This window comes from Labrus bergylta, chromosome 13 (genome assembly GCF_963930695.1).
Source record: "Labrus bergylta chromosome 13, fLabBer1.1, whole genome shotgun sequence".
NCBI classification, from domain to species: domain Eukaryota; kingdom Metazoa; phylum Chordata; class Actinopteri; order Labriformes; family Labridae; genus Labrus; species Labrus bergylta.
This window is the reverse complement of record NC_089207.1, coordinates 2,919,017-2,936,955: the sequence shown is the minus strand read 5'-3', so window position 1 is coordinate 2,936,955 and position 17,939 is coordinate 2,919,017. Positions and strand designations below refer to the sequence as shown.

General features: G+C 36.5%; 2 protein-coding genes across 2 annotated transcripts; one reads left to right on the top strand and one right to left on the bottom strand.

The window, feature by feature from the left end:
- Positions 1–505: 505 nt before the first annotated feature.
- On the bottom strand, positions 506–6,797 carry lamp1b (lysosomal associated membrane protein 1b). Its single transcript, XM_020648779.3, has 6 exons — positions 6,421–6,797; positions 4,326–4,507; positions 4,096–4,224; positions 3,852–3,918; positions 2,668–2,835; positions 506–2,572 (listed from the first exon to the last, which is right to left on the bottom strand). Exons 1-6 carry the CDS (start codon positions 6,479–6,481, stop codon positions 2,433–2,435), a joined length of 747 nt encoding a protein of 248 aa, XP_020504435.2. The 5' UTR covers positions 6,482–6,797; the 3' UTR covers positions 506–2,432.
- Positions 6,798–9,781: 2,984 nt separating this feature from the next.
- On the top strand, positions 9,782–17,912 carry LOC109995127 (T-cell surface glycoprotein CD3 zeta chain). The gene is made up of 7 exons (XM_020648735.3): positions 9,782–9,942; positions 14,359–14,453; positions 15,676–15,711; positions 15,854–15,877; positions 15,965–16,024; positions 16,115–16,138; positions 17,562–17,912. The coding sequence occupies exons 1-7, from the start codon at positions 9,933–9,935 to the stop codon at positions 17,646–17,648; spliced, it is 336 nt and encodes a 111-aa protein (XP_020504391.2). The 5' UTR covers positions 9,782–9,932; the 3' UTR covers positions 17,649–17,912.
- The last annotated feature ends 27 nt before the right edge of the window (positions 17,913–17,939 follow it).

Sequence of the window (17,939 nt, the reverse complement as noted above, 5' to 3'; positions counted from 1 at the left end):
ACTCAGAATTAAACTATATTATTATTTAATGCCATCTTAGTAGTCCCTATTTTTAGTTGTATTGTGACTTCTTTCAGTCTTTCTAGTTTTCTTCTTTGGTCTATTTGTCGTAATTATTGTGTCTGAAAATGATAACAGTAACAGTCTAACAGTTTCTGAAAACTTTTTCACAACCTGAAATTACAGAAAAAAACGGTAGAAGTAGCAAACTCGCCCATATTTCGTAAAAACCTGTGTTGAAACGGTGTTTTCCTACTTTTCATCACAGCCTCAAAACTCAAACTTTGGTTCAACCCATTAAAAAGAAGTTCACATTTATTACTGTACTTTATACAATAACATTTCACTCTGGTGTTTGATATGTTCAGATACATTTAAAGATAAAATAATGCATTTAACATATCACACTTATTCTCAAACACAGTCCTAAGTAGTCCAAGCAAACAAGCAGGAACAGGTCTGACGGATGATTCTTTCTATAAGAAGACAAAACAAAGTCAAACAGTGTCGTTCATTCTCTTTTATTGACCTCTCCTTTAGAAAACAGTTCAAACAAAACACATTAAAACTTTATTAAATCTCTACTTGGATCTTTAGATGAGGGGAGGAACATAAAAACAAAAAAACATCGGTATTTTGTCCTACGACATCAATCAACACATGTTCATGGTAGTAACAGTAACAGTACATGAAGGCTTTGTGAGACACAGAAAAATGTCCCCGACATGACAGCAACATGGTGTCAGTGAGCGAGTGAGTACCTTTTGTGGGTATTGGCTTTTCTTTAATCCCAACCTCTGTCAGAGCTGGGAAGGCACTGATGAACACTGACCAGAGCATTTTTTGGCCTCTTTAAACCATTACTTGGGGGCTGCGTCTCAAGACTTTAGTGCAACTTCTTTCGCTCCAGCAATCAAAACCCCCAAGTGGGCAAATAATCAAAGAGCAAAAAAAAAAAAAAACAACAAAAAAACCCACCCAGTGGACTGAAAACACTTCAACATTATTACACTCTTTAACAGTGATGTCCTGAGCTTTTCAAGCACCTTAACTGTACCGGCACTCCTCGTCATTTTTTCTTTTTTTAAGTGATTCCTTGTAGTGTTTGGACATTGTAACAGTAGAGTAACGCTACCATCACAACCTAAAGACATATTTAGACATTTTTGTGAAGTTGCCTTCTCAACAAAAGTTGAATGAGAAGATAAGCAACACTCTCAGGTCTTTATGGTGAATATGAAAATACAACCAGAATCGTTTTGGCCTGCTCTAACATGTCATCTGGAAACAGAGACAGCAAGCCTGACTCGATCAAAACATAAGAAAATCCACCTACCCAAACCTAAAAATGCTAAAAATGATATCTTGTTTTTTTAATCTGTGCAAACAGCGAGGTGTAAAAACAACACATTGATATAGTAAGGCCCATGACTACTTGTAAAACATCAAAGTGTTGTCTGTACGCCTCAGTTTGTTCTTTTGCTAGGTTTGTGTACACACTAATTGTTTCCATGGTTTAAGCTAAGCTATGCTAACATCCTCCTGCTGGCTGTAGCTTCACATTCAGCCGACAATAGAGTAGTATTTATCTTCTTATCTAACTCTCTGAAGGAAAACAAATCAGCCTTTTCCAAAAATGTTGACCTATTTCATTAAATGAAGTGAAAAAAAAACAAAAAAAAACATGCATTTACAACCTCCATTCAAGATTTGTTGCGTACCTTTAAAAGGGAAAATGAGGAAATCATCCCTCTCAACGGATGAAGTAAATCCCTAAATTCATCTTTAACACTAAGGAGAGTTCTTGCATTTGTTCGCTGTTCAGATTGAGTTACTGCCTTTTCAGTATGTTCCCTAAAAACCTGTGTACCTGGGGCTAAATTCAGAGGCAACCTGATGTTTATAAAAACGTTTTCTCTTCGAGGGGGGATTAGGTTCAACCGGCTGGAATATTCCCTTTATGTAACAAACCTTAATCAGAGTGGGACCAATTAAAAAAGGTCAAAAAAAAGAAATAAGAAAAGCTACAGAGGCATTTCCCTCAAATCCTATAATCCCTCAATATTCCTTTCACAGAAATCATAAATAGTACAATTGAGGACTCGCACGGACCCTCTGATCAACATTCAAACCCTGCTTCACTTTGTATCTTTAAAGAGTTTTCACCATCCTATAAGAATCTCCAACAAAGTCCCCTTTTTCTTAACTAGTGGAGTTCAGATCGAGTGTATCAACCTGCAGAGTGATAGTGACTAGTGTTACTGATGAGGGCAAAGAAGAGCACACACAGAGGTGGGGGGGGGGGATGCAGGATGGACAGATAAGAGGGGGGGGGGGGGGAACAGGTCAGAGTGTTAAGTCTCAGGGTTATTTTTTGGGGTGGTGGTTGTTGGGGGGTTAGCGGTCTTCCCTCTGCAAATATTAAAGTGACCTCAGATGGTCTGGTAGCCGGCGTGGCTCCTCTTCCTGCCAATGAGATAGGCCAGGAGCACGATGAGGACGAGACCTGCCAGAGCTGCTCCAACTATGATGGGGATCAGCATGTCGTCTTCATCCAGCTGGCACTCCTCAGCTGAAAGAGAAAAAAACCAGAGAGGACTCATTAGATCAAGACAGGATCTGATTTAGATTATTTTGTCCTATAAGATTTTTAAAAAAGGTCTTTACCTGCTCCAAAGTGATCCCCTTCGAGTCCGAAGGGCTGCACCTGCAGCTGGAAGGTGTTGATGGACAAAACCTGGGTAACATTCAGAGTTTGCTCCTGGTGGCACATGTACGAGTACCCCAGAGTGCCCTGCAGGTAGTCCAGGCTGCTGTTACTGGTCGAGAAGGGTTCTATAAAGAGGACAGCACCGGGAGTGATTACAGAGGAAAGAGGTGTTTGGTAAAATAATAGAATATGATACAAAACATTTTGTAACAAACTTCTTGGGTCTGAATGACTGAAAAGGAACACACGTTTTTGGGATGGCGTCAATCGATCAAATTAGCCGGGATCACCTAAACAAGCTGTCATGGCTGCAACTACATTTTTGTCACATGTACTCGATTAAAAGTGCGTCCACTAAAAGTGCTTCTGACCTCGGTGGTCTCACACTGGTATTCTCATTGTCTGAAAACATGACGATGCAGTTGGGAAAAAAGATTCATTGATAGATTGCTGTGCTGCATCACATCATATCATAAAGAGCTTTCTTGAGGTTTTTTATCATATGTGTAAAATACACAGCGGTCTGTACACTGTTGTCAACTAAGCAGAGCTGCTGGAAAAAGTCCTCTTATTCATTAATGTTCTACAAAAAGAAGGGACAACTATTTTGATTATCATGAAATCTTCAAAGTAATTTTCCAAACAAACGTTGTACAGCTGCTAAAATGTGGAGATCTTCTGCTCCTCTCTTTTTTAATTTTCTAATTAACTGAAGTTCTTTCAAATTTTCTCTGGCAAAAAAAATAAAATAAATAAAGACATCTAATTGGAAACTGTAATGAATAGTTGTCTCTGTTTCTGACATATTATAGACAAAGACAATCAAATAATGTTAAATTGCAGCTCTTCAACAACACCCCTTAACTTTATTTACACCTTAACCAAAGACCACAGACATTAAAAGATCTTATTTTTAAAGATATGTTTGAAGGGCACAGTGGGTTCATTTAACCAAACAGGTGTGTTTAGGATGTTGTGTATGTTTATATTTATCAGTGAAGACTATTTTAAGTCACTACTGGTGTGTTACCTGTTTTTTTTGGGGGGGCTGATAAAAACTACAACAACTGAAGAGGGTGACAGAGTCCTTTAAATGTGACACAAGGCAGCTAGAATACTCTGAGAGTTACAGTGCACTCACCTTTTGTGTCTGGCCGAACAGCATCCAGAGACACTTCACTCAGGTGGTACTTATTGGTTGTGGTATTCTGCAGAATAAGAGCAGGATCGAGTAAGATTGATGACACTGCGGTAAAGCATGTTTACCTTTAAGCAACAGCTGCCATCTAGTGGCTGTTAGAGGAAGAACATTTAAAAACAAAAACAAGAAGAAAAACATCACAGTGGTTTTTCATGCACATGTTTGTGAGATATGAGTAACTTACCAGGGTGAAGGAAAAAGTCAGGTTGGTCTTATCAGAATCAGTCGTGAGCTTCAGGATGGCTCTCTCTTCTGTACATGACCCAGAGCTCTTGGTCATATTTGGCTGAAGGTTCACGACCTCCTGCAGAGTCTGCAAACAAATTATGCAACATTTAGCTTTTCACACCTTTGTGTGAGTGTGCATACCTGAAGCTGAGACAGCATCAGAATTGTTTGTTTGTATTTAAACACCTTGTTCTGGGAGACGGAGCTGAAGGTGATGTTGAGCTGGAGTCCCATAGAAGCCAGCAAACAGGCGGTGTTGTTGGTACCGTAGACATGGTAGTTCCCTTTTTCAGGTCTGCCTGGCTCTTTGTGCGGGGCAGCAGTGGTTGGAGGGGCGACAGTGGCAAAACCCTGGTGCAGGACGGCAGCTGAAAGAGAACAAATCTCTTGTGAGTCTAAAACTAAAAGGAATGTAGAGTGCTGGACAAATAGATTATTTCTGCAGATTCACAGAATCAAATTTGATACTTAAAAAAAAAAAAAATTGTAAACAACTTTTTATCAATTACAGGGGTGTATTTCTGAAATCACTAACAGTGGACATCAAAACTTGTTTTGTCATAAAACACACCGATCATTAAAGGATGACGTAATAAAGTCCTGACTGAGACCTGTTCTCACCTCGAGTTTGGTCATTCTCAAATATGCAGCTAACACCATTAACTTAAAACTGCAGGTCAATCACAGGGAATAACCATTCATATATTATAGAACTGACACATGATTGGAGGCGGGGCCAAGTTCATTCCAATGAAAGCTGCTCAGTGTGAAGCAATAAAAGAAAGTCAGACTTCTGCATGTGAAAGTACCCGAGTCTCCGGCGTGACTGGGCACATAGAGCATGCTACGTTCATTATGTCTACACAAAATGTTTTATTAAATTCAGCTTGAATCACATTTTACAACTTTTAGGACATAATGGTTTTTAAAATAGTTATTAGGAAGTTGGTGTACCTCAAAAAGTTTATCTTTTTGGGCCAAATGGCATCATGTGACGCTGCAATACCAAGACCACCCACTGGGGGGCTTGGGAATAACAATTTCCATAAAGTAGATGAAGTCTATTGTTCAGTCAATAATCTTGCACCAAATCACAATAAAAAGTTATCTCACAACATTTACTTTACTCAATTTCGATTTTTAGACACCAAACATGAATCCACCAATGAGCAGCCACTTTACAACAGAGGCAGGAAAAACCAGAACAAGAGCTGGGCAAAGAAAGAGGGACAGCAGCTAAACTTTTATCATTTGGATTTAATGAGAGACAATGAACTGTGGCAACTTTTTGAGGTACATGAGTTCAGTCAAATTTAATCAATCAATCAATCAATTTTTGTTTGTATAGCGTCAACTCATAACAAGTGTTATCTCGAGACACTTTACAAAAAGCAGGTAAAAGACCTTACTTATTATTATTATTATGAAGAGACCACATTCAAATATATTTTTAAATCTTATTCATCGTGTCTTCACTTCACAGAAACACTTGATGTGTTTATCTAGTGTCCATTGTTTCTTTTAAAACATTTCTTTTTGTACAGACTTTTTGTTTTGTTCTTACATAATAGTATAATAATAATAATAATAATAATAATAATAATAATAATAATGTTATGCCTCTCTGTTCAGCTTAGTTGTCCTTGTATCCAGCTGTGTGTCCACTTCCTGTAACTTAACACCTTCATTGTGTTTACACACACACTCTCATGTCCTGTACTGCTTCACTTGTGTGAATCTTATAATATTTTTAAGGTTAAGCAGAGGTGCATTGCATCTATATTGGTAAAAACAAAACATTGTAAGAATTTCAGTCTTTCCAAATTAAACAAACATTATTATTTTAATTAAAAACTGACTATGAAACATCTGTTTTTAGTGTTAATTCCCCAGTTCTTCCAAATCAACCTTACAAATAATCTGCTAGAATAAAAGATGAAAAACAACATAACCAGCAGGACTCCACAGATTGACCCTTTGCTTCATTATTGTTTTTTATTCACATTTGTTTTTCATCTGAGACATTAACTCAGCTTTATCACAGCAAAAACAACATTTATATGTAGAAACAACAACACTGACATGTTAGGTTAACTTACACTTAAGTCTCATTAACTAATCGACACCACAGTGTGACGTCATGACTTTTATAAATCTGTAGTCCTTCAGTTTTGGAGCAGGTTAGTTTGTGACCTTCGGGATTTGGTGACGTTGTTTGTATTGTTCTCTCCGGACAAAAGAACAGTCAGACTTAAAACCCGAGTTAGAGTCTCGTACTCACCTAAAAGCAGCTGTAATGTTACTCCCAGGCACCAGGACTGAACACCGCCGAGCTGCGTCATGTTTCACGGGTTTCTCTTCCAGCTGTTTCAGCTCCTGTCACAGTGAAATCTCTGCAGCAGCAGCAGCAGCAGCGAGCTAGGACGGGCTATGTTGTGCTAGCTGATGCTAACGTTAGCGTCGGAACAAAAAGAGAAAACAAAAAGTCGAGTGCGCAGATTTTTCTAGATGATAATGAATCCGTTCAGTTGATAAAAAACAGCAAATGTTTCTAGTTATTAGTTTCCACTTCTTTAAAACCCCTGTACAGGCCGGCTGCGTTGTTGATTTCACTCGCCTTGCAACACTCCTGACATCAGGATCATGTGACAGGAGGTTTAAGAAACACCCAGAAGGTCATGTGACACAACAGGCCCCGCCCCCCCGGACACAACCCCGCTGAACAGTTAAAAGGTAAGATTAACTACGGTGGCTGGGAAGTGCAAAGCAAAATCACAAAATGTGAAACACATTTCAATTTTGAAAAACATTTTTACATTTTATGAAACATAATTGCAAAACTTAAAACACTTACCGAGGACAAAACTAATTTCTTGTTGTTTTGATTTCTGGTCTTTGTTGATTTTTTTTGTCCTTGCTCCAGATTGTTGTCTGCTTACATTTGCCTGATGTATACTTTTGGAAAAGTTAGATTTTTATTTTATTTTATTTATTTATTTATTTGTTTGTTTGTTTGTTTGTTTGTTTTTATTTATTTAATTATTTTATTTTATTTTATTTTATTTTATTTTATTTTATTTTATTTTATTAATTTCTATATATAATCCCCCCTATTCTTGATTTATGTTTGAATTAACTTGTTCCTGTGTATTTTGCTGTTGTATGTTCATCCGCTGTTAGTATAAACATTTTTGTATGTTTTAAATTTGTCAATAAAGACGGATTAAAAAAATAATAAGAAAAAAAAAGAAAAAAGAAAAAAGTTAAAAGATAAGATACCGTTTTTATTTAATCACAATACTTACATCATCTAAGGAGTTTGTTTAATGGAGTAGGCATTATTCAGCAGAACTCTAACTTGAATTAAAAATGGACCTTCTAAGATTTAACAATAGGCCTATCAAATATTTCACATTAAAAAAAAACAGCAAAAATATGAATAAAGATAAAGATTTGACAGATCTGTTCATGAGAACTGTGTTGCAAATGAAGTTTTCAACAATAGTACACAGAAAAAAACAAAGGAAGAACAGCAGAAGAGAGAAAAACATACACAAATAAAAGTGACAGAGGAGCTTTGTTGTGCATATGTTTCACTGGTATACATATCTCACAAACTTAGTATATGGGATACTTCTGTATGCAGCAGAATGCATAAATAAAGACAAATTGAATACAAAGAAGAAAGAGCAAAGAGAGAAGGGAAAAGAGGAGAATTGTGTTTTGGCTTGTTTTGTCTCCTCTAAATGATTTCAGTACAGCCTACACAAGAAGAGGGAAATAGTGTAAGAGGCACGTGTAGCCTACTTAATGGACCTGTCCCTCGCCTCGCACGATGACGATAACCACTTCATTTGCTTCGGAAGTTTGGATGTCTATGTCTAATTAAATGTCCCTAAGGTCAGAGCTCAGTCAGAGGTCCCTAAACATTTTAACACCTGAGTGTAAAAAACTTCAGTCTCCCCTCTTCAACCCGACCCGGCCTCACTTATCTGCTGGTTCAAGAGCTTCCGGCAGTGTCACAGATCTGTGTGATTATGCATCTTGAGACAGACACGTTCTTTTGAAAAGCTGCAAAGGCCTCGTGTCTGTAACCCTTTCCTTTACACACTAACAGTTAAGTGTCACAGGGGCAACATGTCTTTTGACCTTTTGAACACACAGTCTACTTCAACAGGCTGGAGCCGGGTACAAATGTCAGATCAGTCTCCCTCTGCAGACGAGATAACCAACAAACACATTTTCCGGTTATCAGATTCTTACTCACTGTTTGTTAACACATTGTTTAGTCTGTTTGCTGTTCACTCTTTAAGATGAACAGTAGAGGCTACAGTGCATTTTAAAAGCTGTCACATCTCTGCAGGTAGAAAAGGATGTTAAACTCATTTCTTGTGGGGTGGACTTCCCCAAACTTAATAATACTGATAGGCCCATTTAGAAATCTTAAACTTTCTGGGGCCCGACCACACTTCTTTTCTCACACGTCTGAGCAGCATCTCAAATTATAAGAAAGAATTCAATATGTTTAGGCTATACTAAAGGCAGTGCAGTGCAAATAAGTTATTGATATTAGGTTCAATTAACAATCTGTAGAGCAACAAAATAAGTGCAAATTGTAAAATTGTGCTTTGTCACCACGGACACTGTATTATGTGATACTATACAATGCAAAATGGTTATAATAATATCTTAGTTTGCCCAATTTTTTTTTTGTAATAGAGAAAAAATAAAACAACAAAAAACAAGCAACCCACATAAAAAAACCCACACACACACAAAACAGAACAAAACAAAAAAGTGACACACACATCACCAATGACATAACCATGATTTTTTCAACCAAAATAGTGTTTCCATACAATCCCCTATTCAGTATGTATTTTATAGTTTATATTTTAGCCAACCTGTATCTAAACATCCTCCAGCACGTGTTGCCATGGAAACCATCTGTCAAGGAATTTTGCATTTTTGCAGTCTTATTTTAAAAGTTATCTTTTCCATTATGTAAATACCTTTGACAATTCATTTCCGAGACTCGTGGGTTTAATTAAAGAAAAGCGAACCCCCCAAACACCAACACAAACAAAACAATCTGTTGCTTTACAAAATGAACATCAGTGTAACTTCTAGAGTTTCAACAGAAGATGACTACACGCCATCAGACCTTTGTATAAACTATCCAGTCAGTGTTTCATGATTTTTACTAATATGTGCACGTCTAATTAGACGCCCTCAGACCTGACAGAGCTTCGTTCCCCCCTGAGATCTTTGGCTGGACCTCAGGTTGGGAACCAAATGCATTAGATTACAATTTGAACAAAATCTATCAGTCGAGAATCGATCAAGTTGAATTTAAGATAGTGACAGCTGAAAAAGAAAAGAGAGGAAACAGAAAACTGTGTTCTTCAGAAAAAGAGTCGAGGAGGGAGAGTCATGGATGCAGTAAACAAAAAAACAGGTACCTTCTGCTTTTGACCCTTTAACTGTAAATCCAAGCAAAGGTGAGTCATCCTGCTGGTTATATAATCCAGAAGACTATTAAAGGAAAGACAAGCTCATTTGTGATCCAAAGATGAACCCGGGGGGGAAACATGTTTTCAGTTTTTTTGTAGGGGGCGGGTTGAAGGTTTTCTACGATGCAAGCTACTTTCTTAGTCCACCTGCATCCTCTTCTTCTGATCAGAGTGAAGAGGAGAATTAAGAGTGAGGCGTTCAGAAACAGACAGGGAGGAGAGAAAAAGAGAGGAAAGAGATAACTGAGTTCTTCAGAGAAAGAGTCGAGGAGGGAGAGTCATGGATGCAGGTAAGTGATGCAAATACAGAATAAACTGTGAGCAGAAAAATACCATGGAGGGTTGAAATCTGATCTCAGACAGCTTTAACATCTGGTTGTTGTGGGAGAAGAAAGTGAGATATCAGATTTTAAAGTTTTGTATTTACGTCCTAAATTTGTCATCTTAAAAATATGTTGTGACATTTTGCCTTGATGGAACATGCAGCACTCTTTTAATTCTAATTTTAATTTTGAGGAATTAAATCCATGAGGAGATGTAAGTTCTGGGATTTTCTGTATTGAAAAAGAACAAAAGTGACAGTTGAGGCAGAAGAATTGCTGACGGAAAAAGTGGAGCTATTTGTTTCAAAATTATGGAAATGAAGACATGAGACTTATTTTCCATTCAAATAATCCAAAATAGATTTAGAGCGGTGGAAACAATTCATGTGTGAACACTCTGACTGTGTGTTGAGGATGCAAACATGAAACTCTGACACAGATGATAACATCATGTTTGTTGCTCTTTTTTTCAACATGCTGCAGACACTGGGGTTCTCTCATTTGTCATATTTTACCTTCAGATTGTTTTGTGTTACATTTATTTTTTGTGGGGTTCTCAGTAAATCCAAATGTGAGATGATAATTTAAAGCGGCGCCATTAGAAATACAAACATTTCAATCCCTGAGGGTTCACTGGAGGAGCTGATGAGCAGAAGTTTTTGTGTATTCGATATTTCCAAGACTCTTTTTGTGATGTCGTACTTAAGGCGAAGTTGTGGAAAACATCTGATCAAAAACCCTTTAAGGTCCTGTCGTGTATTTTAGTCACATTCAGAGTGATTAGGAAACAAGAAGAAACATGTCTGGATAAAGAATCTCTCTCAGGTTTTATTATGACTGAAACAACAGTGAAGGTGAGTTTGCAACATCAGAAAATAAATCATTGAATCTCCTACATCAGAAAACCCCAATATGTAAGTCAACGCTGACGCTGCCATGGACTTAATATTGAATTAACTTTCCTCTTTACACTTTTTTATTCACTCGAGAGACTCAATTTGTACTTGCAGGATATCTGACATTAGATTGACAAATTTGAAATGAATTTTTAAATTATACTCACCATGCTGAATCAGTAAATATTGATCAGTGGTCGTGCGTACAGGAACATCTCCTAATGCACATTAAACTGATTCCGCTGCACACAAAAAACTATAAAAAGAAAAACAAATAATAAATAATATGAATAAGTTTGGTAACCATTTGAACCACTGACAACAAATCTAAAAATAAGTCAGATAAGATAAAATATAAAATGGACAATCATTTAACTGATATTTTAAAGATATTGTTATCATCATTTATAATATCTGCACCATTTAAAAATGACTCTTTGTTATTAGATTCAAGATTCAAGATTTTTATTTGTCACATGCTCATACAGATGTGCAGTGAAATGTAAAGACTGTTCCGCAAGGCCATACAATAAACATTCAAATTACTAAAACACATAAATACAGTAAAATAGAATATAATGTAACATTTAAAAAATAAATATTTGAATATAGAATAATGTAAACAGGACAACATATGGAAGTTTAGGATAAGAAAACTGGTATTTTATCATAAACCATACGTTTGTGTAAATAACTTCCTTACAGGTGACTAACTTTTGATGGAGGGAAGCATCAACATGGAACTCAGCACGATCCCAGCAATTTTGGGCCCAAGCTTTCCAACGGTACCACCGCCGTGTTTGAGATACATTGCGTTCCTGAGATATACTGTATACCCCCTGAGTGCCCCCATATTTAAATGAATGGTATGGATGTGATTTTAAGCGTTTTCCCTACACGTCTGGGAGCACGTTTCAGGCCATTTGAAGTCAACTGGTGCCCACTTTTTTGGGGTCATTTTTGTCACATCCACCCACCTGGTACTTTGGTCTGAGATTAGCATCACATTCCGAGTGGTTAAGTTTAGTAAAAGCACATAGGGAGGGGTTAATCTACAATATTAGTAAATTAGGGTTAGGGTTCGGACCACAGATCATACATGTGTATGAAGAGTTAGGTTCCTGACAACAGAGAAAATTATTTTAAATTTAAAATATGGTAAATTCAGTTTAGCACAAGGATTGGAAATAAGGAGAAACATCTGCAAAAAGGAAACAAAATCCCTTTAAAGAACTGCAGCTGACGTGGCTTCATATTTGGTACCTTTAAGAGTGCGATCCAATTTTCCTTTTGTAATGTCTGTTAAAAGAAACCACATACATTTGATCTTAAAGGACGAAGCCAGATATCGTTCCAACTCCTAAATTAATGAATTAAACACTTGTAGTTCCATTGATCAGAGATGTAAAGAAACACTGACTGTCAGGCTTAATGTGGGGCAAATGAATAAAGGCTAACTTTAATTAACGATGAGACGGTGTAAACATTAATAATGTGGATATCGTGTTGATCTCGTGGTGGTGGTTCGCACAATGACTTCTGGTCGTATCTTCATATCTACACTACAGATATGAGTTTAGTATTTGGTGTTAGCTCTGTGAATCAAGTGTTTGAGCAATTGTTTTAAGGATATTTTTGGTTTTGTATACAAAAGGAAACATTTCATATGAATTAGTAAGATTCAAACACAGTGATAAAATCAACTGAAAGGTTGGCTGACGAGTTGCAGTCAGATCTTCCTTGACCTTCTTATCCAGCGTCACTTTTTTCCACTTTTGTCGTTTTTTTTTAAGTATAAAAATAATCTAAGAGCAGTAAATGTTCCATCATTGTGCAACCTGACGCAGTGACGTTGTCAAGAGGAAGTGATCGGTTCAATGAAGCTCCAACACTGGCTGCATTCTCACAACACTTGACTTCTGTTCCAACCGCACGGCGAGCTCAACGACCACAACCTCAGAGCCCCCCTTCTTTCTTATTTCCTGTTTCAAGAGTGTGTGTCTCAATTCTACCTCGTGCCTCACTGTGTGTTGCTTTTTCCACCCTGTGTTGCTAAATGGACATCCTGTGCAACACGTCACAGATTTACACACAAACACGCACGCTGAGGTCTCTTAACCTACTTTTATATATGTTTATATACTCGTACTGAAAGTAACGTCGCTGCTGCTTTGATAATAAGACATGTTTTCACTACAACAGGGAAAACCACATTCCATAAAATCAGAATATACAATATTATTTAAGGACTTATTTTGATATATCTTGGGTTAGCAGATAGAAAAAACAGAAACATTAAAACTGTCAGTATACAAATATTATCTGCAAAATGTTCTGATAGCATGAAAATGAATTACAATTATTAAAACAATATGAAAATCTGTGTTTTATCATTGTGAATATTTATAAACTATTGAGTTCTTAAAACCTTATTTTCTTCACTTTCCTTCTTCTTTTTTTCTTTTCCTGCCATGATGATATTTCATGAAGTGGTTTGACTGAAATGAACTGGTTTTGCTTTATAAATAATTATCCTTCGTTATATTAACAACATGAGGTCAAAGCCTCTTTTTGTTTCACAGACATGAACACCTTTATCATCATCTGGAAAGAAACCATCCCTCTTTTTTTAAGAAAAGAAAATCTGTTGATGATTTATTTGTTGCATTTTTGGATGTGTGTCCATGACATGTATTTTATAATATATAGAGAATAATGTGAGTGGCTTTACAAGATTAATGAAAAAAGACTCTCAATCCAGAAACGTTTTATTTGTCATGTGCCATCATGAGGTAAAGTTTCAGTGAGAAGTCATCCTGATAATTAAATATTAAAAGAATCATGTTTATACTAGCAGGCTGGAATATTTCAGAGGTGGATGTCTTTGTAGTTTAAAAAAAAAAAGAAAATTAGATTTATTGGATTAAAGTTTGGATTTGATAAAGTGAAAAGCTGCTTTATATTTTATTAACCTTTTAAAAAATTGTCAAAAATAAAATGCAATGTGTGATATCATGACTTTAAGTGTGAAGTAAATACGTTCAATAGACATATATATTATATTTCCTTTAAATATGTAGAGGAATAAAATGATGCACTGTCCCGCTGTCATGATTTAAAGGTTATGTGATCAGAGTCAGTGTGGAGGTTTTTTGTTTAACCGATGATGTTTGCAGATTTTATGGACTTAGAAGTCCAAGGTTTTTATTACACTTACAATGTTTACAGATGTTTTGCAAACAATTAAATAATTTAATGTTTTAACTTTGATTAATTGTTTTGCTTAATTTTGTTTTCCACATCTGCTGCTTTCTATCCAACTCATTCTTCCTCTGATGATAATCTTATTAACTGATCAGTAAATTCATCGAATAAAAGTGCTGATTTGCAAAAGGAACATCTAAACAGCATATTGTAAATGGACTTGTCTGTCTTCATACTTAACGAGTTTTGATATTTATCTATTTATCTGTTGTTTGTCCTGCAGAGACTTTCTTCTCTGATCCCACCTTCTGTTACCTCCTGGACGGGATCCTGGTTGTTTACTGCCTCATCGCCACGGCGTTCTTCTTCAGAGAAAAGGTGAGTTAACATAAAGCACAGGAAGGACAGCTACATGATGACAGTACAAAGACAACATATCATTTATTATTTGTTACTTTTTTTTAATCCAGATTTTTTCTGGCACCAGTTTCTCAGCAGTTATTGTTTCTATTCTTTTTATTTTTGAATTAACAAAAATAGGAAACATTGAACTCAAAATTGAGTAAACATTCATTTCACATTCATTCATTCGTTTTCTTGATTTATCAGATAAACCTGTATTTTCTTATCATATCATCTTTAACGGCCTTATGTTGTTCCCTGTGCTGTTTGTCCCTTCTCCCCTCCTGTAATCTCCAGTGCAGGTGAAGCTACTGGCCTCAGTGTTTACAAGTTATGAAGGAGGGAGGTTTTAGTTAGTTAGGACTGATTTATCTCTCAGTCAGGATTGTGTGTTGTTGTGTTCTGTTAAATCAGTTTTCAGTAGATCTTTGTTAAATGATTTAGTAGGTTTTCTATTAATAATAAATCCCTTTGTTTCGACTTTGTTAAGGTCAAGACTTGTTAGCATGCTAATGCTAGCGATCTTTATTATGCTGGTATCTTCACACTGCATGTAAATTTACCTGAAATGAGCGTGATCTAGAAACACAGTTAAGCAGTGAGTACAGTATGTTATTCTTCTTTTCTCTAGTCCCTCAATTAAACAACTTTTATACACGAGGGGAGGAGTCAGCCGGCCGTCCGGGCGATGTAAACAAAGTGAAGATAGGACTCTGAAAACTCTGAAAACATCACAGACAGTGGGACTCGGGTGTTACACCCATTGTAGACAGTCATGACTCACAGAGTTATTTCAGAGGAGATACTTGATTTATATATTTAAGTGTGAAAAATCACATAGAAAGACTTTAAAGTGTTTTATGTTGCTGTATTGGGTCAGTGGGTTGTTGTTTGCCCAATGGGTCGCCTTATTGAGGGGCGTAACAAAGGGTTTAGTTGTCATGAAATAGTAAACAGTGAAGAGCACAGCTCGTGGAGAGGGAAACATTGAAACATAGATTGCATGCTAGTCATTTAAAAAACTGTAAAACAAAGAAAAGCAAACAAACCTCAGACAAGAAGCTGCAGGGCTGAGAATCTCTGACATTCAGGGTACAAAAATAAATAATGTGTTAAAATATTAATAAGCCTTAATTTGAAGATCTATATGTTTATTTATTTAAAAAAATATCTGATCTTCATGTTTTTGTCTCTGTAGTTTTCTTCCCTCCCGTCTGCAGATGTTGGAGCTCCTGTAAGTGTGCATGATTTATCTTTGTATTTCACAGTGACCATGACTTTGTAACATTTGCATATAAAGCTTGTTTCCCTTTTGTGTGTGTGTGTGTGTGTGTGTGTGTGTGTGTGTGTGTGTGTGTGTCTCATGCTCTACAAAGGAGGAAAATGGACTTATTTACGAGGTGAGGAAAAAGCCTCTCATAACATCATGATTAATTCGCTCTCCTCTGCTGAGAGAAAAGTGTTGATTTTTTCCCTCCCTCCTCCAGGAGCTCGATAGAACAAGAGATGCTGATCCCTACGAGGTGCTCGACCCCTCGAAGAGAAAGGTAAGTCTCCGAGTGCTTTCTGAAAGATCATCTTCTGGACTATTCAGGACCCTTCACTGTCAATCATGATTCTATTTTTTTTATCTCTAGAAAAGAGCGAAGAAGAAACCCAAGGTAAGACAATTCACTCTCACACACGGTGTCTTACAATCAACATGCAAAAAACAAAACAAAACATTAAAACAGTTATAGGGTATTGCTTCAATCAAAAAAAAGTGAAAATGGGACTTTCTTTTTAAAACTAAGTTGCAAAAATGTGAGAGGCTTTCATATTTTTAAAATTGCAACACACACTCAAGGAAAGTGGCACAACACAGAAACTCTAGGAATAAGGAGCCGAGATCATGACATCATTAGGTAGTCAGATGTGCAAACACCTCCTTTAAAATGAACTAAAGTAAAAATGATAATGTTATTTAGAGACAAATCAAGAGAGTGAAATAACAACCAACCTGTACTGCAAAGACAATGAGGATTTTTTTTCTGGGTGTAAAGAAATGTTAAAGTCTTTCTATGTGATTTTTCACACTTAAATGTAGAAATCAAGTATCTCCTCTGAAAATAACTCTGTGAGTCATGACTGTCTACAATGGGTGTAACACCCGAGTCCCACTGTCTGTGATGCTTTCAGAGTTTTCAGAGTCCTATCTTCACTTTGTTTACATCGCCAGGACGGCCGGCTGACTCCTCCCCTCGTGTATAAAAGTTGTTTAATTGAGGGACTAGAGAAAAGAAGAATAACATACTGTACTCACTGCTTAACTGTGTTTCTAGATCACGCTCATTTCAGGTAAATTTACATGCAGTGTGAAGATACCAGCATAATAAAGATCGCTAGCATTAGCATGCTAACACAACAATGCAGCGCGAGTTGTTTTGGTTTCATGCTGGTGCTCAATGGTGACATCTGCTGGATCAAAACATCACATATAAAGCCTTTAATGGACATTTGAATGTGAAACTCTAATTTCTGTGATTAAACAAAAAATAATAATGTAAACTAAAACATATTTTTTATATTTTTAGCTCTGATTTGCTACATTTTAACTGTTATTCAGTAGAATGAAGTTGGTGCCATCATACAACCTTTTTCAAATATATATATATATTTTTTAGACATGTTTTATTTATAGGGGCCACTATTTGTCTGTTGAATTCTAATTCCTTGCTCATTGCAGTTTATCATTTATATCTCTGGAGCATCTCTGCTGGACTTCATGTTTCATGTTGTATGTTTGTAAGATTTATTAGTGTTGTTTATGTATTTGTATGTCTCCAGCTGCAAACAAATTTTGCTGTGGGGACAATAAAGATACCTTTGACCTTTGACCTTTGACAGAGTAAATCTGTGCAGTGTTGTCCTCGGCTGTCACTCACTAATAAAAGTGATCACAAGACATTTGTCACATGCATCACTCTTAACTTGTCAGGGTTCGATCATTTGGATGAAAAAAACAATGTGCAGACTCCGTCATTAGAGAACTTCTGGTCCAATCAATGCACAACATGTCTGAACTGTGTCTCTGCCCCTCTACAGCCGACCCAAGATCAGCAAAGAGATACAGACCCCGATGAGTCTCTGGCCACTCAGGACTCAGCTCCACCTCTGCCTCCATCTCGTTAATGTCATTTAACCCGGCTCCAGCTTTTTCAAATCTATGTCAATGGACTATTTGTCTTATACGTAATTATAGACTCAATCTGTGTAAACATTTGTCACTTTTTTTTTTAAATATTAATAAAAGAAATGTAGAAAAAATACATTATTTGATAAAGATTAGATAATTGTTGACGCTTTTCTGTCACAGTCCTGATTGAAATTAAACTCTTGAGATCTGTTTTGCATTCTTCATAACTCAGACTTTGTATTAAAAAAAATGAAAAAGAATGGAGGACTACCTGATTCATTGAGTAT